We start from the raw sequence: 21,369 nt of genomic DNA on the forward strand, positions 1-21,369 counted from the left end.
AACTCCGGAGAATTCAGCCGAGCTATAACAAGCGGGTCACAGCTGCTTAGCATGAGGATAAGCTTCCAAGAAACCTGACGACAGTCTCTGCAGCCACTTAGGATCAACTTTGACTGTTCGGAGTTGGATGGACCGTATGCCTTAGTGCTTATCAATCGCTGACCACCATCATCTAGTTAAAGTAGGTGCTTGATTGTAGCACAATATATAAAGGTCAAGGACCACGTCCAGTCGTCCTGTTTTCCTCTCTTCAAAAACAATCAGTCATCATGCATGCCACAGCCTTTGCTTTGCTGACTGCCCTAAGTGCATCACTTGTGTGTGCTCAGGGATATAGTAAAGAATGTTCCGACATCTATCTCCATGAAGGTTGGCTAGTTGCAACTTGTCCCAAGGATGACAACAACGGCAAAATCACTAGCAGCGTCTATCTGCCAAACAAGATTGCCAACATTAATGCTGTTCTCGAGGTTAGTCTCAACTCTTACCATTTCTTGTACTCTGAGGGAGACTAACACATGATACAGTGGACCGTTGAGTACGTCCGTCCCTTGTCTGTCCGTCCAGTCCGCACCTACTGACATATCTCGCAGCGGAGCTTACTGGAGTTCATGCAAGGATTGCTCGCTCATAAACAGTGGTTCAACTTTGCAATGCGCCTGCAGAGGCGCACCATCCCCGTACCGCAACACAACGTTGAATCTAGGTAAGGTCCTCCAACATACGTTGATGTGACTACTGATAGCTTTGTAGAGGACCATATCGCCAACTATGACGGGCACCTCCTTTCCAACCTCACCGGGGCCGTGACCCATATCCCAGCGGATTCCTCATATCCCATTCCCTCGGAATTTGAGGTGGAGCTTGACATGTCAACACTGAACAACTCGTGCGCCTCATATGGAGGAACGATCATACTTAATGACCCAACAAGCTGCTGGTATCTTAACATCGGAGTAGAATATTCCTGGGCATGCGGCAACTCGGTGCACAACCAAGGCTGGGAGATTGTGGGGTATTCCGATAAAGATTGCACAAGTGACCCGGTTGCGACCTTCACACAGGAAAACCAGGGCACTTGCTTGACGTTTTCGACAGGTGTCAAAGGATTCTCAGTGACTCCCCTCTGGAATGCGGACTAAAATAAGGATGGATCAAGGCATAGTCTCCTAAAGATTGTTCTCAGAAGTCGAGGCTCTGTGACTCGATGCAAAATATTACTGAATCGTGGAACAGACTACTATCCAAGATGATGTAATTACTACAGCTTGCCACACTCCATCAACATATCCCCACTGGGCTGCACAGTTCAGATCTTCACTATCTTCAGGAGTTGAAACACATGAAGGAGTCCCTCTGCGATGTCGAAGAAGCCTAGAAAATCTGGATGTCTTACTCAGTACCTGACACGAAGGAGAAAGCCGGTATAGACGAATACAATTCCCATGGAAAGCTCCACTATGGTCTCAGACAAGAACGGAGGACCCGGAGGACCGAGATAGAATAGCTACATCTCTTTGTCTATTGTTTCATCCGCCGACTCTCTGATCCAACACGATGTCTTGCAAACAATGGCATTGTCATTGTGTGCAACCTGAGACAACAAGCTACGAGCGGGAACATCTCCCTGGGAAACACTATAAAATCTAAGTCATCTACCAGTAATGGCAACATTCTTTTCTCCTACAACCTCCTCTGTTTTCAGAGCTATCTCCCCTTCTGCAACTGATCTCTCTGATCTTGATTGGCTCTGGCGCAACTATTTCAATCATCTTCCCTATCGTCTGGCATCGTTTGTGCGCGAATCATGGTAAGTGAAGTCACCCCAACTGAACTACACCGTATACTAACCAACGGCCTAGTCCACCAACGCCCCTGACTTGGTCACAGTTGTCAGCCACCACACCCGCCGACCCGCAAACATGAGAGAGGTGGCAGAAATGTGGAAGAACATCCTGGTAGGGTTCTTTCCCAACAGAGAGTATGCTCCGTTCCCCTTCCGAGACACCCACTACTACATCAATCTCGACCTGAACACTCACGGCTACTTGGGCCTAGGCTCCGTCGTGCGCACTCAGGGTTTCAACGCGGGCATCCACTTTCTCCAGGTCAGTTTCACGGCAGCTCCAGCCGACGGCTCCGCTTTCTCCTGGGAGGGAAATGAGCACTTTCTGAAGCGGGAGCTACGTCGTTCGCTGCAGAGTGTTCCTGAGGACCGCAAGCGCGCCATCTATGGACTGATTGCGATTGGAACATATGTGCGCTTCTACAGGTACTTGCCTGACGGTCGGTTTGCTCCTGTCACCTTCGTGGATGGCAAGCAGACACTGCATGTCCGCGGTGACCAAGCAGTCATCCGAGAATTCCTCGCCGGCGTTAAGGAAGAGTGGATGTGATGGGGGGATCAAGAAGGTGGTTATGGTTGAGAACTTGTAAAGGGTACCTATATTATGATTTTGGTGCTTTCATGCTTTTGGGTTTTTGAATGCTATCTCTTGCAATGCTGATTACAGTCAAGACAGAACAAGGATCAGGATGGGAAATATTGTGTACGGAAAAATAGTAGTTGTCTCCTAAAACAGGCGCTTCCACTCTCTTCGTCCCTAAGAAGCCCCACACGGTAATAGAAGCAAACCTGTCTCTATTTTCTCATGCTAGAGAGCGTGCCGTGTCAAGAAGGGCTTGCAGACGTTGTGGAACGGCTCCCATAAGTTCACCAACCTTGTCCCCGTTTTTAAAGAGAACAAAGGTTGGCATTGCACGGATGCCGACCTCTTGAGAAATCTGCTCTTGTTCGTCGACATCAACTTTGTAGAATCCGACATCGCCAAAGTCGGGATTATCCGACAGCTGCTCGAAGATGGGTGAAATAGCTCGGCAAGGTCCACACCATGTTGCCCAGAAGTCGATTATAACAGGCTTATCACCGTCAATGAGTTCTTTGAACTGTTTGAACCTGCCGTGTATAGAAATTTTAGCATTAGACAATAGTATGGGATGAAAGAATATATTCAACTTCACTTACGAGGTGATGGCGGTAACAGGCATCTTGTTGTGCAGATTCCCTTCTGCAGGATTGATAAATGGATGGTTGGGATAGTTTGTAAAAAATCAGGGAAGGCAAGATCAAGAGTTTAGGAACAAGAAGAGAAATAACTTTGACCTCACCTTCCTCTTATATGGTTCCATGCAGCATTACCCCTCCTTCTCCCCCCATTTTTCAGCTGTACATGTACATGTACTATCGTCTATATGGCTAGATTAGTGAAGTACTCTGCAGGGCCTCACTTCAGCCGTGTGATACTCCCTTAGCTGGAGGGATACTAGCCAGATACCTCTCATGAAATAATGACTGAGCACGCCACGCTACCTGAGAAGGAGATCCACGTCATCTTGCAGATCATCCAAGCCAGGCGCTAGGTAGGCCTCTCCACATGTTTGGAGGCCTTGAAGTCTTACTAAGAAGTGGATTCCGACGATCCTGCTTGGCCTTTCCCCATCATAGAGTGGTGGTATAATGCAACGTAATAGTTTCGGTTAAAATACTAGGAGAAGGCAGCGGGGAGCACCAAGGGCAGACACTGCTTGTGCTATACAATATCAAAGGTTGTTGTTCCTTTTCAACCCCCTCTAGGGCATCGGATGGTCATGTAGGAAGTACGGAAATGGGAAGGTGCTCATTAGTTAATAATCTTCGTACAACAAGGGCCTGATAAGTGCCTATTAGCAAGTGTGACAACATATATAATGCTTAAATAGCCAAGGCCGCATGTCCTCTTGTCCTTGATTAGAGTCGTTGAATCACTCTGCTGTCAGCTTGATAAGTCGAGCTCCCATTTCAGACGGAATAGTGACTTTCAATAAACCTTTGTTAGACAACCATTCAATCGTCGCAGGAAAACTGGTAGGATAAAGGATCTCAGTGCTAACATCCCTACCACAGAGGGCTTTGACGGGCAGGTCAATAGATTCGGGACCGCCTCGTCTCCAAATCGAAAGGTAATAGCACTGGCGACCATTGCCCTCGCGCTTCGTCACAACCATACCGAGTGAGAACCAATCATCATGCCACTGTGGAAGACCCAAAGGCCAAAAGGCGGTTGCTGTGGGCAAATCAGCCCGTATGGCTCTATAAACATCCATGCCCTCTTTGATCAAATCAAACTGCTCCGGCCGGAGAAGATCTAAGCGACCACTTAGATGCACTCTGCCCAGAAGACTATTGACTACGGTCATCGCATTAAACTCATCATCCCATGCCGGCTGCGGGTAGGCCCATATTGCTCCTTGTTCCGGAGTAACTGCAGTAGGGAGAGCCGACGCAATGGCCGGGTAGCGCTCTGGATCTTGCTGGTCGCTCGACGACTGGAGAGCGTGGACCGCCAACATGGCGTAATCCATTCGCTGGGCACCGCTGGAGCAGTTTTCAATCACGAGGTCATGGTAGCGATCGTGCAATTCGTTTACCCAGTGAAGGTAAGCACGGTTATGCTCTAGTTGGCCGGAGCCAGGACTTGAGCAGCTGATGTCTGTCCCTTGGGTGACATCGATGTTGTAGTCGAACTTGAAGTATCCAACGCCGTATTCAGTCACAAGACGATGGATGACGGCGCTCATGTGCTCTCGTACGGCGGCATGACGGTAATCGAGTTGATATCGATTCTTCTCCACGACGCGATGACCATCTCGCTGGAAGAACGCTTCGTTTGGTAGCTGCTTTGCCACAGCGCTGCGGACTCCGATGACTTCAGGCTCGATCCATAGTCCAGGAATCAATCCTTTGTTTCGGATCTGACTTAGAAGGGCCTTGAATCCCGATGGAAACCTCTTCTGAGATGGCTCCCACAATCCAACATCGTCCCACCAACCGGAGTCATCGGCGTACCACCCAGCGTCAATCACAAAGTACCCCGCGCCTGCTTTGACAACGGGATCTACAAGCGCTAATATTTTCTCCTCAGTGGGATCACCCATCAAACAGTTCATGTAATCGTTGAAGATGATTGGCAGTCCGTCGTGGTCTCGGTGCTTGCGTCGGATCTGGCGTCTGTACCGGGTCATGGCTGCAAAGGCTTCCTCATAGTCATCCTGGACATGGCACAGCGCAACAGGCACGGTAGTAAACTCCTGTCCTGGAGCGAGCCTCTCCCTCCAGTCATGCTCGGTCTCTACAGGCCCACCAGCAGCCAGATAAATGCTGTCCTTCCAGTCTCCTATCTCCCATCGCCACGAGCCATTGTTCTCCACCTGCCAGAGCCAGGTATCTTTCCCGCTGACGTGTTTCAGAAGTCCCATTGGGAGATGACCTTCCGTGGAAAAGGTGCCGCGGTTCGATACAGAATAGTGCGTCAGGCTTCCCCAGTGCTCATCAGGCCGTCCGTAGACGCCACAATCATCGACTCCAAGACTGGGCAGGTCATGTTCAATCCACTGTGCTTCTCGGAACCACGAGTTGTTGGGTACAGATAATCTATACTCGTGCCACCATCTCTTTGAATTAGTCGATAGCCCACCGAGAACTAGCGATGTGAGCTGCGTCACGACGAGGTCTTTGTCACCACCGTTTTGGATGCTAGCCGTCGCACGCAGAACCGGGAACCCCTCGTAAACTGTGAGATGCGATGTAACCAGCGCCCCGGAAATACCATCCTGCAATCGAACATGGAGTGTCTGGGTATCTGCGCCTCTCTCAATCTCATGGGACTGATACTGCAGACGAGAGCCGACATAGCTCCCCACGAGACTTTTCGAGGACTTGTTTCTTTCTGTTCCCTCTCCGGCCAGCCGCACCTCTACCAGCGGCGCATACGAGTCACTGAAATTCTTCGACGCGGGGGTTGGCGAAGTGTCGGGAAGAGGCAGCACCCCTTGTAAGAAAGCTGCCCCATCCTTATCAATAAGTACTTTGACTCGAAGAGCCTGGCTTTCGAGTGTAATTGTCTGCGACGGCATTTCAGGATCGACGAGTCTAGTTACTGGTGTCTCCAGGACTTCCTTGACCTGGGGAATCGTACTTAAAGAGGGGTAAATATTCGCCGGGCAGATCCCGGCTAATATTGCGCCAATGAGCATCATGAATCGGCTCAATTAGCATCTTTCGATAGGTGGGTATTATATGCCTAACTCTATCAATGGGAATGTAGTACAGTGGAAGCAATAGCCTTGGCGATCAGTATCTGATGGCTCGATTAATGGCCACGGCCTTAGATGCAAGATTTCGGTTGATATCTTGTACAAGTCTAGTTATGTACAGGTTCTGGTATATGATTCCGCACATACCTAGGTAGACATCCTAGCCCACTGGGCTACATCTCATACCTCTCCCACAAAATTACTGGAAGCGCTGTCTACCGTACGGGCATTGTTCTCTGAAAGAGGAATATCGACGCCAGCAATTCCATCAGGAGACATATGCCGCTGCTCATGGTCCGCCTCTTTGCCACTTCCCAGGAAAAAGGTGCGGATCCGGGTGCACAGAGAATCGGTGGTGCTATCCCTGTTACTCGAGGCGACACGGCTGGCGATTTGCCAATGGAGCGTAATCAAGGTCTTGAGTGAGGGTAGGCAGGATATGAATATTGCAACGCAGACTTCCACCGCGGACCAGTTGAGTGGAGCAACTAGAAACCCTGGTGGTTCGTTAGTGGGGACTTTCCAAAGGAGCGAGGAGACTTACATGTATGGTCTGGATTGAAGTTTTTAATGTAAGTCACGCGAATAATGCTAGTCACGCAGACTCTGGATACTTTCTCAGTAACAGCATTCAAGCAGTTCAAGAGATGTCATACAGCAACCCCAGAGCGAACATTAGGATAACCCCGAACTTCTGGAGGCCCCGAACCCTGAGCCGGAGCAAGGGAGGAATTGGCAGAACGAATATTGCAATGTCCGTCGCCAACTTGATGCCGAAGCTGACGTAGTAGAACAGGGTCATATTCAAACAGCGGCCAGGGATGGTTGGATCCCATGCCGCCTGCACGGGTCGGCACTGTAGAATGACCACTATGATCTCTTCGACGAACTCCATGATCAGCAGTATGATGAGGGCGATGCATAATGATTTGAGGACCCGCGAGGGTAGAAATATGTGCATGTACAAGACGCAGAACGACACCTTGATCGCGTTCAGAGCAATTATGTATACCAACTGAGTCACAAATACAAGCTAGTCATGTCAATGGAGGTCATCGCGGATGAGTCAAGACTTACCTTGAGAAACATGGAGATAGTGGAAGGTTGCTTCGCGATCCGTTCGAAATGTCTCCCATAGCCATATCTAGTCACTAAGCCCTTGTTAGAATCGGGCGGGAAAAGGGAGAAGTTGTCATACTCCACATCGAGATAAAACAGAGAGCAAACGTGAACATCTGCCGATTCTCAATCAGCATATCTACAGAGCATCCATCGTAGCGTACGTGGCCATACCCAGCTTATAATGCAGAGAACTGCCGGAATTAGTCCTGACCTAGTGGTTGAGAGTAGTATGGCTTACTGTCATCGGAACGGATCCTGTAATAGCGATAACGCACATACAGTCGCACAGCAACGGCTGTACTGACGATGGACAGCAGGGTCACATTGCAGGCGATCACATCGGGCACTCTGGACTGTGCCAGATACGCTGTATGCGTAGCGCCCTCGAAGTGCGTGAGGTTTAGCTGGTCCATCCATATTCATTATTGAGCAATTCTTGACTTGTATTTGACAGGCAGCATATTGAACAGGAACAGCATGATAAAGCTATATCTCGAGGTTGTATGACGAGGCTAGAGTGATGATATCAACGGCTGTGGTGCCATGGCTCTCGTCCCATGGTTCAGTTCCGAAAAGGTTCAAAATATCTATGGCGGCGGAAAATTCCACGAATGCCAGCGCAAGTACTACATGACGTTTTAGTCACCATCATGATATATGAAATCTCCTGGTCGCATGAATCATGTACATGAGGCGCAGTCAACTCAGTATTCATCTTGGATCCGTGATTTATCGGACCAAATATAGAAAGGGGTGGGTCGTACACAGCCTCTGCCAGTTAATGCGAGGGGAAGTAGAATGCGACTGGATGTCTAGACAGTATAAGGGCCAGGCTGGTTTCACAGGGTGCATAGCGTCATATCTCGCCCCGAATAGTAATCGGGAAAGGAGGTTGATGCGTAGGATTCTGGTAGTCACCTGATGATTCCTCTTAGTGTTTATAACAGGGCTATGTCTATATAAGGACGCGAATATACTTTATTAGATGATCTCAATCATCACTCTGCTGCCCTGTCCATCCCAGCCAGGCACCAGCAATCATCCCCTTACACAAAACTGCCGTCCACAAAGCCCCCATCAATCCCACCGAACTTCTCGCCCACAGCCCTCCTAGAACCGTCCCCAGGAGTAAACAAACAATCGCGCCCAGGCGCCTCCTCGCCTCAACCGTCGAAAGCGACGGAAACCTAGGATTGGAGAAAAAGTCACAGTAGACACTGGTCAACACCACACTAGTCAACCCATTGAACTCCAGGATGCGGCTCGTCACAGCCTGTCCGCTACTCTGAAACGCGACCAGAACCTGCGGCACGAAAGCTTTCCAGCTGAGTTCCGAGTGTCTGGAAGGAAAGTGCATGGTCACGATCGTCGCAGCTACTGCTATACAGAGCATCTGGACGGCGAACGACGCGCAAAGCACCCAGCGCTGTCGCGACGGAAACCGCCGGTGGAAGGCGGCGAAGCAGAAGGAGCCGAAGCAGAAACTGAAAATGGAGACGCCGGCTTTGATCCAGCGGGTGGTTTCGTCTATGCCGATCAGGCCAAGGCCTAGGTACACGGTGTTGCCGGTCTGCATGCTCATGAAGGAGCCCCAGATAAACACGGCGGAGCTATCGAGTAGTCCCGTGATGACATAGCAGAAAAGGAGCAGTAGATCTCCATAGTGAGGGTTGATTTCCGCCGAGAGATGGGCGGCGATCCGATGGACGCGCGACTTTGTCGGTGAAGTGGTGTTGGTCCCAGGGTGCAGTAACCAGTCTGTTTCGTGTGGGATCGACTGCGAGTCGCGATGTCGAGGTCTCATCCTGCAAATGGTATTTCCGATGAGGCTGAGATGGGAATGGAATGGAATGCGAGTGGATGAATATCAGCAAGCTCGAGTGCTCGACGCGTCTCTAAACGTGGGTTCTGATGTGGAGCCATGACGTCGAAAGTGTTACATTTTTAGCTGAATTTTCTGATCAAAACAATCATCCGCGTCGTTGTCTGGACATGAGTACATCAGTAGACGCGTTTATCTTGCGTTATACTAAACCCAGTAAATGGTTATTCTTTACTGATGCTTACCCGGTCACAGCATCGATGTCAATGTTGTTGAGGGGTGTTGCTGCCTGAGGCAGAATGGCAGTAAACAACAAGGGTCAGAATGGCAAGATTTGAGGAAATAGAGATACCATCATAAATTGTTGGACGGATAGCCAAGATGGACTGAAATAGTGTTTCGAGGGCCTACATGAAATGGCAAAACAACTGGGATGCTCATCAGTGTCCCAAGAGCGAGATATATATCTCCTACAAGTCTGGCAGTCATTCGACATACCCCGGCCCACTGAGCTACAACTTAGTATATATTTATAGTAGATAAGTATAAAAGCGACAGTCCCGGGATGGATCTGCCAAATATCGAAGTGCTTCCATACAATTATTACTAATACTATATACTAATTATAACTCTCCTCAGCAGCGACAATCGAACACATCACCTATAGCACCACATGTGTATCAGTTTATACACCAGTGATAGACTACGCGATCGCCTCATAAAGTTAAAGACATCATAACCTCACTCGGTACGGGGTTTTGTGAATCGAAGGAAGAGGGACGTGAGTTGAATTCTTAGCCTTGGGCCTTTGCACCCTATTGTGTACGCCCGTCAGCACTGCCTCGGAAAAAGGACGGGACCACCTACTCATTGTTCGCAATGTACTGCCTAAGCAGCCACTTTTCATAATCGGTACCAGCACACGACTGGTCCGACGAACACGCCACGGGATCATAGTTGCCGTACGTGTAGAAAGCCGCCTTCTTTCTGTCCAGATCAGAGCCAGCGATGTTAGCGGGCTCATCCTTGGTTGGATATCCTCGGTAGGCCATAACATCTCCCGGGAACCTGGACGGCTTAGCCGCTTCATTCACGAACAGTCCAGCAGAGGTATGGTCGCTATGGTCTCCCGAGCCATACGGGTGGACGTAATCCTGAGAATTGATCCAATCGGGGTTGAAGTCGTTGATGATCTGTGTCAGGGTTTCGATAAGGTTGCTGCGCGTGTACCTCGTGCCGGACTCGTCCACTGTTCTGATGGAGTCGATTTTGCCCTTCCACAGCTTCTCGAGCGATTCGTGGCCTGTACTAGCGAAGCCGTCCCCGTCGATACTGCCGTCGGGCATGTGCATGAACGCGAGGGAGATATCGCGGTCTCGAAGCGTGTAGAGAGGGATATCCTTGCCCTCTACCCCAATGTCAGATTCGTCCCAGACATTGGGCATACCAGCCATTGCGGCGTAGGCGTCCATGGCGCCCGCTTGTCGGCTGGTCCAGTACTGGGAGTCCCGGCCTGCGTCGCCAGCGGTTAGGTATACAGTGCGGACATGCCGGCCTGCGGCAATGTCATTGAGGACGTCTGGGTTTTGGAAGAGGAGATCATCATCCTGATGGGCGACAATGTTGAGGGTGCGCGCTACTGAGAGGCCTGATAGAGACAAAAGGCTGAGGAAGTAATAGGCCTTCATGTTGGGCATAGCAAAGAGCAAACGTAGGATTAGAGTCTACAGAACTCGGACCATTGTCTCGGCCAGGCATACCACCAAATTAAAGGCCTTATATACGCCTTCATGCACAATATTATCGCGTATCGCGTGAGACGCATAGCATCTGTTGTTTATCAAGTGATGCGATCGCATTCCTCCGGCCTTGTCACATTCCAGCCACAACGCCCGTGTAAACAGACTTGCAGATCACCATCGTCATTTGTCCCTTGTTTCTGGTCCTACCAATTAGAAGTATGTTATTTTGGGCGCTGGCATTCAGTTCTACGAGAAGCAGGATTTCTGATTTTGTCCGACTGTTTTCCGCCTACTCGGTTAAACGAGCCATTAAAGTCCCTTGTTTCCATTATATACCCCTCTATACGTAACTTAACTGATGCAAAGGACAGTCAAATCCATGGTAGGTGTAGCGGCCTTTTGTAGCTGCCTTTGATTGAATGGAGAGCGCATAGATATCATTGTAGCCGGATGAAGCACCAATCTATAGATCAAGCACCTAGCCAATCATTGTCGGCAAACAATCACATCACATCAATCCTTTCCAAGAGCACCACTTTGCTAGCATAATCTGTGCTAAACGAATACTGCAATCCAAGGTTCATCAGCATATCACCCGAATACGGCCCCTGCTCGTCAACGCTGTACATCGCCCGCCTATCCAGCCCCTGCAATCTCACCCTGGGCATGGTATGATTAACACTCGGGCTAAGCTGGAAGAAGAACAAGACAGCCTTGGCTCCATCTTCCGAGACAAACAGCACAGCAGGCCAATTCGACTCCTCAGGCAGACTAAGCCTCCACATATCGCCTTTCAGCACGATCGGGTTGACCTTCTCCGCCAACGCGATCAGCTCGGGAACCGCAGCTTTCTCCTCAGGGCGCATCTTCAGCGGATCGAGCTCAAGCCCGAACGATCCGCCCATCATTGCAACGTGCGCGCGGAATGTAAGCGGGACCGTTCGCCCTGTTTGGTGGTTCGGCACCGCGGAGATATGCGCGCCCATTGCGCTGGCGGGGTAGACGAGCGAGGTACCCATCTGGATGAAGATGCGTTCCACGGCGTCGGTGTCATCTGATGTCCAGACCTGGGGGAAGTACTGTAGGATTCCTGGGTCGAAGCGTCCGCCGCCGGAGGCGCATCCTTCCCAGAGGATATCGGGGAAGCGAGAGGTGAGGGTGTCGAAGACGCGGTACATTCCAAGCATGTATGCGTGGTTTGCGGCGGGGGAGGGCGTCTCGTTGATAGCACGGTTGTGGTCCCATTTTACGTAGCTGATGTCTGCGCTGTTAAGGATGTCGGTGATGGCATCGATGATGAACTCTTGTACCTCGGGTAGCGCGAGATTCAGGACGAGCTGGTTGCGTTGTTCGGTGCGTGGGTATGAGCCTGCGTGGAGGACCCAGTCGGGGTGTTCGTGGTATAGACTTGACTGTGGGTTCACCATTTCCGGCTCAACCCAGATACCGAAGCGAAGGTTCTCTGACGAGTTGGCGACCTTCAAGGAGGTAATGGCTTTCACGAGCGGCGCGAGCCCATTAGGGAATCGTGTTGGGTTGGGGACCCAGTCGCCTAGACCCGCTGCGTCCGAGACTCGAGGGTATTTGTCGCCAAACCACCCGTCGTCCATGACGAAGAGCTTTACACCCAAAGCAGCGGATTCCTGTGCCATGCGGTACATGTTCTCCTCATTGATGTCGAAATACAACCCCTCCCAGCTGTTCAGTAAGACGGGTCGGTTGTCCGTAGCAAACTTGCTTTTCACAAGGTGATTGCGATACAGGCGGTGCAGAGAGCGCGACATGCCTCCTAGACCGTTTTGGGAGTATACCGATACGCACTCGGGAGACGTGAGGGTTTCCCCCGGAGCTAAGGGCCAGGATAGCTGGTTTGGATGGAAACCAATGGATACACGTGTCAATCCCTGCGAGCCTTTTTCAATAATGGCAGCAAAGGAGCCGGTGTAGACCAGTGAGAATCCCCATGCCTCACCGTGGGACTCGGTAGTAAAGCGATGCGCCAGGGCGACGAAGGGGTTGTGCAAGTGGGATGAGAAGCCTGTTGTACTCCCAAATCTGTCGAGCTAAGTCAGAAATCTAGTCTTGTCGACTGTGTTGATGTCTTACCCCTGTATTCCATAGTCCACCTTGCGCCTCTGCCGATGCGCTTCTCTCGCCCAGTCCCCTCTGAGGCCGATCATATCAAAGTCCTCGCATGGTAAATCCACACTCATACTAGACAGTGCCTCAATTGAGATCGTGCCCTTACCCTTGTTCGTGATGCGCACACTCCGCGCAATGGCATCGTGCTTTGGAAATATGGAATACATTAGATCCGCTGCCACCTCGCTATGCTGGTCATACAAATGCACCACCAGCGTTGAGACATCCTCCTCTGTACCAAATGTCGCCGGCAAGCCAGACAGCGCAGGCTTGCCCTTCACCACGGTGTGCGAATCATACCGAAAAGCTGAAACAGTATGTCCCTGCGACTGGCGGATGCGAATGGCAGGGACTCGAAAGTCTCCCCGGCCTTGGTCCGGGAACTCGCGGCGAACGCGGTCAGGCATACCGGTCCACCCATTGATTATGGGAGCTGGATCATCGGGAATAGGTCCACTGACGCTGCCGCCGAAGTGATCGGAGCGCAGGTCACCGGTGCTCTGGTCAACGTGGAACCGGTAGGAAACATTGTAGCCGTTAAGGGCGAAGGTTTTGCCGTCGACGACAATAGCTGTCACCGAAATGTTAGAAATAGTGTGAACAGAACTGTAGGATATCTGCTAATGCATGGACAACCTCGATCAACGTTTACTTACCATTGGCAGTGGCCGATTTCTGAGCCATTGTATTCTTTTCAGGGGATCAAGGGAGGAGATATTAGACATGCAGTGTCTAAAACGATGCTTCCAACAGGAAGGATTTCTATCTAATATATCTCAACAGTCATCAGCCCCGCGGGGCATGTTGGAGTGCAGGAAATAAACAGATGCTATTATCGATCTTATCATCTAATCTTACTGGTCCAGTTGGCAGCTAAAGTGGGCTGATTCCCCCACCATTGCTTTTAACCGAAACGGCCACGGCCAACGGCCCGTCACTTTGATCTACTATCCATTTAGGCAATTGGCTCTGACCGTCCCGTTCATGATCAGATAGGTTATTCTCTTGCCAGTATCTGGGGTATTATAGATCCGCCCACTATTACTATCTGGATGCCTTTATACATGCGTCCATGTGAGTTAATCAATGCTATGTAAAGTTTAATATTACTATAAATTCTAGCTTTCAGTAACTCTAACTAGACTAAAGGCTAGTATATCCAGGCCCTCTAGGTCTCATTAACCACATCGTGCCTTCATGAAGCAACTGAGAGATGAAGCTGCATATGGATTCATAGCTATCCAAATAACTGAAAGAGAAAGGTGCGAGGCTATCTAAGCGAGGCAGATATCCCTTAGAACATCGTAAGGCCGTCTGGCCAACGGCAGAACCTCTGAGACACCTATATACCTTAAACGTAAATGCTCTGAAGACAGCGCTACCATGGCCACGTTCAGACACCTGTATCGCTGCCTGGAGACGCTTCCTTCGCCCCTCAACTTACCATCTTGCTACGTCGGTTTGCCTTGCCCTTTGATTCTCCCCCACTGTCGCAGGATAATCGCTTGGCCTGTAGGAGCCGATCCTTGCCTGCAGTACCATTGTGCATTCCGTTGCCGGATTGCTCGCCGCTGTTTTTCAGTGAGCTTCTCTGTGTGCGCGCCTTTTCAACTATACACTTTCCTCAGGTACATCGTCGTGTCTGTTAAGCTTAAGGGAAACCAAGGATACTATGAGAGGTACACAGAGCAAAGATCATTCTAAGGGTCCGTAGCCCCTACTATGTTCAGCCCTCTGGACTTAGTAATGCCGTAGGCTAGTAGGTGGTTGAATCTAGTAGCGCAAATAACTGACCCCGGAGGGAGACAGCTCCGCAGGTAGGTTGGGTTGGAGGGTTGATTAGTACGGATCCCCCCCTACCTTATTTGGCAAGCGGATATCCTTTCCGAGAAACATTTTATTACACAGCAATATATCTGAAGGAATTATTGAAACCGATTCACGTCTGCTGTCCGTCGGAGATACTCGTCTTCAGGCTCAAGGATCAGCCGTCCTTCGGATACTTCTTTAGCAGAGGAGATCAGACATACCAGCAAGATTCCATGTTCTTGTAGCGTAGGTAAGGATGTGTTGGAAAGGCTCTTCATCGAACTGAAACGCTAGCCCATATGACTGTTTGAGATATCTAACCGCGAGGATAGCTTCTCCCGTGCACATCACAGCTGGTAGGGGTACGCAGGGTATCTTCCTACTAGGCTCAAGGGCGTCGAATTTGGAGCAGATATCTCCGACCATCTTAATATACGCCCTGATCGCAAGGAATGAGGTGTCCAGATCAGTGGGAGAGATTGCGCCACGAGCTGCCCGTAATAGACGGTCTTGGTGAAGACTTATTGCAGACCTAGTATTTTTCAGTGACCAGACAACCTCGAAGCATACCAGAGCACGAACGCTAAGCAAATCGCATTTGCCCCACATAGAACAGCCCAACTTCCGGGCGTTTGCTCAAATAGGATCTCCATGAATTGCATCAGTTTGCGGTCGAGAACTGCAAATTGTTCATAAGACCAATCGGCGTCACTTAACCGTCTAAGCATCTGAACTTGTCCAAGGATGCGGGATACCTGGATCTCACGGGCAAAATAACACAAGGGAACCTCAAGCGGCGTCGATAAAGACGGATAGGAATTGCCTGGGACGGGTGTTTTCGGTTTATAACAGAAGATGTCGTCTATCGGTAGCCGATAACTGGCATCAGGCTCTTCTACTGCGTGGGGCGCCCGAAACTCGGTGGCTACTTGGTAAATGATCCTGTCGCATCTTAAGTGGCCGTCACGGAGTAGAGAATAGGTGGCCTACCGGTCTAACATATATAGCCCGCACCATACTCTTCTTCGTTCCTCGAATTCGATCCAAGGCAAATTTTCCTCCTGTTGGATATGGTCAATATTCAAGCGGAGAGTGTATCCCAGCCTCGCGCAATTCCCAACGCTCACAGAGGCCTCGTTGAGCCGGGAAGCTCTCAGCTCGTACAATACCAGCAACAACCCACTCTGCACCATCTCCAATGAAGGTTCCCGTTGGAGCTGTAGAAAGGAGAAGAGATATTTGCCAATCTGGTAGATCCTCGTCCGGCGAGAATCGTTGCTAGATTGATCATGTGAGCCGGCAACCAGGGATACAGCTAATAGGAGCATTGCTGTCTCTGCACAAGGCTCGCAATGCAGGTTAGACAGCCGTTTTCGAAAACCTGGCTCTATGATCACAGAGAACCAGGGATGGATATTGCAAAAGTATTCCTCGAGCATTCTCTCCACGGATACACATTGCTCCGTCAGCGTTGCCATGACCAGACCGACAAAGTAGTTGTCAATATCTACGCGCCGGGAACTGATATTGGCCCAATGGGGTTGTAAGGCCTGAAAGCTGCCGGGGAGCCACAGGTGATCCTGAGTGACCGGCACATGGAAGAGGAGGAAATCAGACAGCGACACTCGGGGAAAGTCCTCGGTCTGTGTCGCATTCCACGCATAGTCGCATGATAGCTTTGATCTTTCCCGGTGTTAGTAACAGAAAGGCAAAGGGAAGATGGGGAGAGATCAGACTTGATGCATCGACTGCAGGACGGTAGCGTCTTATCGCATCTTCTCTTCTGACTGCGGCAGAGCGCACAGGCATTTGGTGAGTATGGTCCGACGGCCATCGGCTTAGCATCGGCTAGAGTGGAACTCCGCATGGGAGCAGAAGCTTAGTGCGAGAGCGAAAGCACCTAGATACTGGCCCAGTGCCTCAATACTTCCCCTAGTACCTCTCTTGTCAAAAAGGGGCCATGATTATGATTTACAGGTTGACCCCGCACGGCCCTTATTTCGGCAGCCGCATCGGCGACTTGGCCTTTAACGTAAGAGGTCAAGATCCTATTAGTTAGCGTGCAGATTGACATGCAAAAAAGATCATGACTAATCCCATTCGAGTAGTAACTAATCCACGGCCGAGCGGTGAATATGGCTGAAGTGCGAATTTTCACCGCAAATCATCCTATATTTGAAGTTTTTCAACCACCAGTGTGACTGTCATTAATTAGACTATCTACTAGTTGAATAGATAGCTATTAATAGGGCAACTTTATCTAGTATATCCAATGGTCCAACGTCCACTACAGCACGGCGAGCGCGTTAATGAGATATAGATATAGGCTCATTATTCATTAATCTGGCTATCAAGTATATATTGACTTATTAAGCTACTAAACATAATCTTAGCCTATAGATAAAAGGACATGATTCCCTACTAGTGTTGATTATAAGACAGTGGATAGTATAGAAATAAAAAAGGAAATTTATAGCTTGCCTAGGCCCTAGGATTCTGAGTATCCTCTAGATCTAGGCCTGTGTGCCTGGGTCCTGCTAACATATAGGGTATAGGTGTCTAATATTAGTACCTAAGCACTGTCTCCTAACTAATTTAACCTAGTATACGCGTTTCAGCCTTTATAGCTTGTGTATATTAGCGTAGTAATCAGGATTGCCTAGCAGATCAACCAATGAGCTGGTAGGACCCTTTCGTCTTCCAGCACTTTGGCCAGTCCACCGAGCCATCTACTGCTAGGCTCGTTTATACCTGCTCCTGTATACTATTATCCCACAATGATGGATCTATGGCTCACGCTAACAGCGAGAGCCGTAGCCCACACAACTGACTGACTAGTGATTGACCTGAGACCAGCTACTGTGATGCAATGCTATGTCTCAAGGACTCAAAATACCTTGAACTGGTGTCCCAATCAAAGGAAGACTAACAGGCGGACAGAGTAAGCTAGTCCTGATTGGGTACACATAGTCGGTCGTAAAAAGGTAACTGACAGTGACAAGTTGAGTGACTAGTATAAAACATATACTCAAGCAAAAGCTGTTATTGAACGCGAAGAACTAACCAAGAACTATCTGCCAATTGGTAAAACGAGTTTACTTTTTCCTTATGTAGTCCTTTCCTACCATTCTCCTGCCGTTCATGATCGCAACATGGTAGATGAGAATTATATTAATATACTAAAATGCAGTAAGGCTAAGTGTTAAAACAATACTCTAGATATAGTTCGATTCTAATCTGTTGGAGCAGCCGGTAACAGACGGAGAGTGATGACATATTTGACCTCATTTTGCTTATTGTTGCGGTAACCAGGTGAAGCAGATGTTCTAGATTCCCTAACAGGCTTTAGAATGATGTTTCCGTTATGAGAGTTGCTACGCTGGTTGAAAGTGGAAAATTGCTGAATGCGGTGGTTTTATCTCAGCCCCACTGCTCCTAGGGCGGGCTAAATACATCTTGTTCAGCATCAAAAGGGACAGAAGATTCTATGTTTCTGAAATAGAGAAATAGACTTCCCGCAGATGGCTGCCAGATGTAACGCTGACTCGCTGAGCTACTATGGCCAGTCAAAGTAGGAGCCCACAAAGTAGTCATGCATACAGATGGGCTCACTGTCGATGTGTGTACATCATGACCCTGTTGCTAGAATGTGTCAATAGGCAAGCCACACATCATGTAGCTTACTGGGGTGAGAACACCTTTGGGGAGTAACATTATGTTATTGTCATTGAGCATTTGAGCATTGCATCCAATGGGCAACACCATGGTATAAGGTGATGTTATATACTGGCATCACGGCATGTCTAGGACCATGACATGAGGTAATGAATCATAGGTGCACATAGATAATGAGCATTACAGGCGCGACCTACCTATGACATAGGTGACTATAATGGATTAAAAACATATAAAGAAGGTGTCATTCCTCAACTAAAAATCTTAATAATCCTAGTCATAACTCATCCCTGGCGAATAACAGCAATAAACTACCTCTCAAAACTACTTCTCATATTAGTTAACTACCCTATGATGAAGCTCATTGCCATCCTCCTATTCACAGCTTTAGCTCTGGGTGCTAGGCACTTTGATGGACCATGGGATTCCAACTATGAGGATTCACCTGTAATTAGCTGTCAGGATAGACCTGGACTGCGCTGCAACCCGTCGATTGGACTTGACTGTTGTCCACTACTTGACTGCACTGCTGACTGCCCAGGATGCTGGGGTTACGTAAGTGTCTCACTCCATGAGATGTCTACAGTCGCTGATATACTGTGAATAGTGCCGGAAGAACTAGGCTCAGAACACAGAAGTTATGGAGGATTATAACATTACTTCTCATTTCAGCTAGGTGTATTGTCGGGTGAGCTAGATGTCAAGCTGAAGTCTGGATTTTCGAAGCCTTGGGGTAGGTTTTTGTCCTTGAAATAATCATGTACTAGGTTTTCCCTATCTTGTCATGCGAATGCAGAGGCTTAACTACTTTTAATAATATCTCAAGGGTAAAGTCAGGGCACTAGTTGGCCATATACAGCAGTATATCACCACAGCTTAGGCGTCATTTAATAGCACCAGACTTGAGTGTGACGGCCAAGCAATATGATGATTTTGGTGGTATCCTATCGACAATTTCAAGCATGGGGAGGAGAAGGATAGCGTGCCATGATGTGAAGAAGTATACCATCGTCCTATCGCTTCTACCTCGCGGCTCCTCATCTTGCCATGATCCGTAACATTGCGGGTATGTCAATACAGATAGCCTTCTAAAATAGTGCGCTGCATCTCTGTCACACCTAAACTGGCAGCTACTGACGCATGCAGCCGATGATGAGCTTCTCACTGGAGCAGATGTAACTATGGTCGCTCTGCTCTGCACATAAGCGATATATATGACACATTGACTACTAGAATCCTGTCTTGACAATGATCTCATCATAAGATAATTAAACTTAACTGCCCTGCAAACTATCATGCCAGTAAATTTTATACATGCAGAAGACATCAAGCCCCATGCGCAGAGATGTACTATGGTCACAATTTCGATATGATGCAATTGCATGAACCCTCCGCCCCGATCACTGACCTGATTTTTCTCATTCAACTGACGTGTAGAGTGTGTAGAGTATTTGTCATTACCTTCAAAGTTAGATTCTACAACATGGTAGTCAGTGAATGCACTGTAGACAAGCTGGAAGTTCAGTTATAAATACGTGGACAGTTTCGTACATTGATCTTGGAATATTATAACCAGAAAGACGAGTGCAAGAAACAATCTATCCAACTCCTTTCCCTCTGATATTCTAGCAAAGATCAATACTTACACTAGCAGCTTAATAAACATACAATTACTTCTATCATTAACCCACGCACTAGTACTAATACTGTAAATGCGAGCACTCGCTTATACTTCAATGGATGGGGAAGACGATTCGATAGTTATCAAGGAGAATGGATCTCGACGGGGTCCACACGCTGATCCGCAAGCCGACTGTATTATACCACAACTTACTTCCAGTCTCAAGCAGATGCCTCCGGGTCCGAAAGGACTGCGTGGGCGGCCGTATACGATATCGGTTCGGCAAAGGATCTGTGCGGCAGTCTGACTTTAAGTCTAACAATGTGCTATTACTGGTGCCACGATCCCCCCTGTTAGGCTACTCTACTACTTACTCCGTTGAGCATACTGCTGAATGAGTCCAGTTTTGACGCATCATTACAAAGGTAGATGCATCAACCCTGTCTTTTGCCAGTTGTGAGTCAATTGGAGCCGGGAAGCAACGTAGATTTCATGCGAGGGTGTGCAGGGTTTGAGCCCAAGTTTCTCTGATTGAACGCCTCGCACTGTAATTTAGGGAGGTGGGAGGGGAAGAGCCCTAGCTTATTACTTACTATGTAGCCTAGGAACCTGGTGTGCCAATGTAGGTTGCTGTCCGCCTATGGCATGCATCGTCCTTTTAGCTGAGGAGTCAGAAATTGCAGCTATTAATTGTTGTTTCAGCTGTGCCATTGTCCGGTTCTCTGCCGGATGTACATTCCAGAAAGTGACGAGACACCATCAGCTAGAGGTCCTAGGCTAACTGAGCCTGGTAATTCCGTGACTGCCATTGTTCCAGAGTTTAAGTGTGTGTGCAGGCTGTCATTAACCCAAAGAGTAAAACAGGGGAGGATGATTCAAACACAGCGCAAAATCAAAGAATACTCATACCCGCCACCCCGCAATGGTATTATTGGCATAATTGGATGCGTTTGTTTCCTTCGGAGGATGGGTAGCAGCCTAAGCTTGCAAGTTCATATCCTGAATCTCAATCTGTTTACTACATCCACAAGCCGGATTAGAAGCTGTTCAGAAGTTATTTCCCCCTTCAGTCTTCTATGCGAACAATATTTACCTTCTATTCCATCAGATGGATGCTTATTCCTTGTTCGCTTTCTAGGTAAAAGGCAGTTGAACACTCACATCCTGAAGTTTTGACCTTGCATATCGGCATGAATAACAAGACCATTTATACTGCTCATTGCTATATTGACCTGTGGAATTAGATGCCTACAAGTTATAATACTAGTGAGGGGTTTCAACTTGTAGATTGCCTGCGAGCACTT

General features: G+C 48.8%; 8 protein-coding genes across 8 annotated transcripts; 1 reads left to right on the forward strand and 7 right to left on the reverse strand.

The window, feature by feature from the left end:
- Window positions 1–269: 269 nt before the first annotated feature.
- Window positions 270–2,396, forward strand: NFIA_094520 (uncharacterized protein; the record flags this gene model as incomplete). Its single annotated transcript, XM_001261728.1, has 3 exons — window positions 270–470; window positions 756–1,115; window positions 1,863–2,396. The coding sequence occupies 3 exons, from the start codon at window positions 270–272 to the stop codon at window positions 2,394–2,396; spliced, it is 1,095 nt and encodes a 364-aa protein (XP_001261729.1).
- Window positions 2,397–2,649: 253 nt separating this feature from the next.
- NFIA_094530 (thioredoxin family protein) lies at window positions 2,650–3,048 on the reverse strand (the record flags this gene model as incomplete). Its single annotated transcript, XM_001261729.1, has 2 exons — window positions 2,650–2,956; window positions 3,026–3,048. 2 exons carry the CDS (start codon window positions 3,046–3,048, stop codon window positions 2,650–2,652), a joined length of 330 nt encoding a protein of 109 aa, XP_001261730.1.
- A 753-nt stretch (window positions 3,049–3,801) lies between these two features.
- On the reverse strand, window positions 3,802–6,075 carry NFIA_094540 (putative Melibiase subfamily; the record flags this gene model as incomplete). The annotated part of the gene is made up of 1 exon (XM_001261730.1): window positions 3,802–6,075. One exon carries the CDS (start codon window positions 6,073–6,075, stop codon window positions 3,802–3,804), a length of 2,274 nt encoding a protein of 757 aa, XP_001261731.1.
- Window positions 6,076–6,312: 237 nt separating this feature from the next.
- NFIA_094550 (putative integral membrane protein) lies at window positions 6,313–7,221 on the reverse strand (the record flags this gene model as incomplete). The annotated part of the gene is made up of 4 exons (XM_001261731.1): window positions 6,313–6,629; window positions 6,677–6,738; window positions 6,789–7,114; window positions 7,210–7,221. The coding sequence occupies 4 exons, from the start codon at window positions 7,219–7,221 to the stop codon at window positions 6,313–6,315; spliced, it is 717 nt and encodes a 238-aa protein (XP_001261732.1).
- A 1,024-nt stretch (window positions 7,222–8,245) lies between these two features.
- On the reverse strand, window positions 8,246–9,058 carry NFIA_094560 (YoaK family protein; the record flags this gene model as incomplete). Its single annotated transcript, XM_001261732.1, has 1 exon — window positions 8,246–9,058. The coding sequence occupies one exon, from the start codon at window positions 9,056–9,058 to the stop codon at window positions 8,246–8,248; it is 813 nt and encodes a 270-aa protein (XP_001261733.1).
- A 548-nt stretch (window positions 9,059–9,606) lies between these two features.
- On the reverse strand, window positions 9,607–10,764 carry NFIA_094570 (uncharacterized protein; the record flags this gene model as incomplete). The annotated part of the gene is made up of 2 exons (XM_001261733.1): window positions 9,607–9,688; window positions 9,944–10,764. 2 exons carry the CDS (start codon window positions 10,762–10,764, stop codon window positions 9,607–9,609), a joined length of 903 nt encoding a protein of 300 aa, XP_001261734.1.
- A 557-nt stretch (window positions 10,765–11,321) lies between these two features.
- NFIA_094580 (alpha-galactosidase) lies at window positions 11,322–13,644 on the reverse strand (the record flags this gene model as incomplete). The annotated part of the gene is made up of 3 exons (XM_001261734.1): window positions 11,322–12,873; window positions 12,925–13,531; window positions 13,617–13,644. The coding sequence occupies 3 exons, from the start codon at window positions 13,642–13,644 to the stop codon at window positions 11,322–11,324; spliced, it is 2,187 nt and encodes a 728-aa protein (XP_001261735.1).
- Window positions 13,645–14,967: 1,323 nt separating this feature from the next.
- NFIA_094590 (putative C6 transcription factor) lies at window positions 14,968–16,578 on the reverse strand (the record flags this gene model as incomplete). Its single annotated transcript, XM_001261735.1, is given in 4 exon segments — window positions 14,968–15,301; window positions 15,352–15,711; window positions 15,760–16,452; window positions 16,472–16,578. 4 exon segments carry the CDS (start codon window positions 16,576–16,578, stop codon window positions 14,968–14,970), a joined length of 1,494 nt encoding a protein of 497 aa, XP_001261736.1.
- Between the last annotated feature and the right edge of the window lie 4,791 nt (window positions 16,579–21,369).

This window comes from Aspergillus fischeri, genomic scaffold, assembly GCF_000149645.3.
Source record: "Aspergillus fischeri NRRL 181 1099437636262 genomic scaffold, whole genome shotgun sequence".
NCBI classification, from domain to species: Eukaryota; Fungi; Ascomycota; class Eurotiomycetes; order Eurotiales; family Aspergillaceae; genus Aspergillus; species Aspergillus fischeri.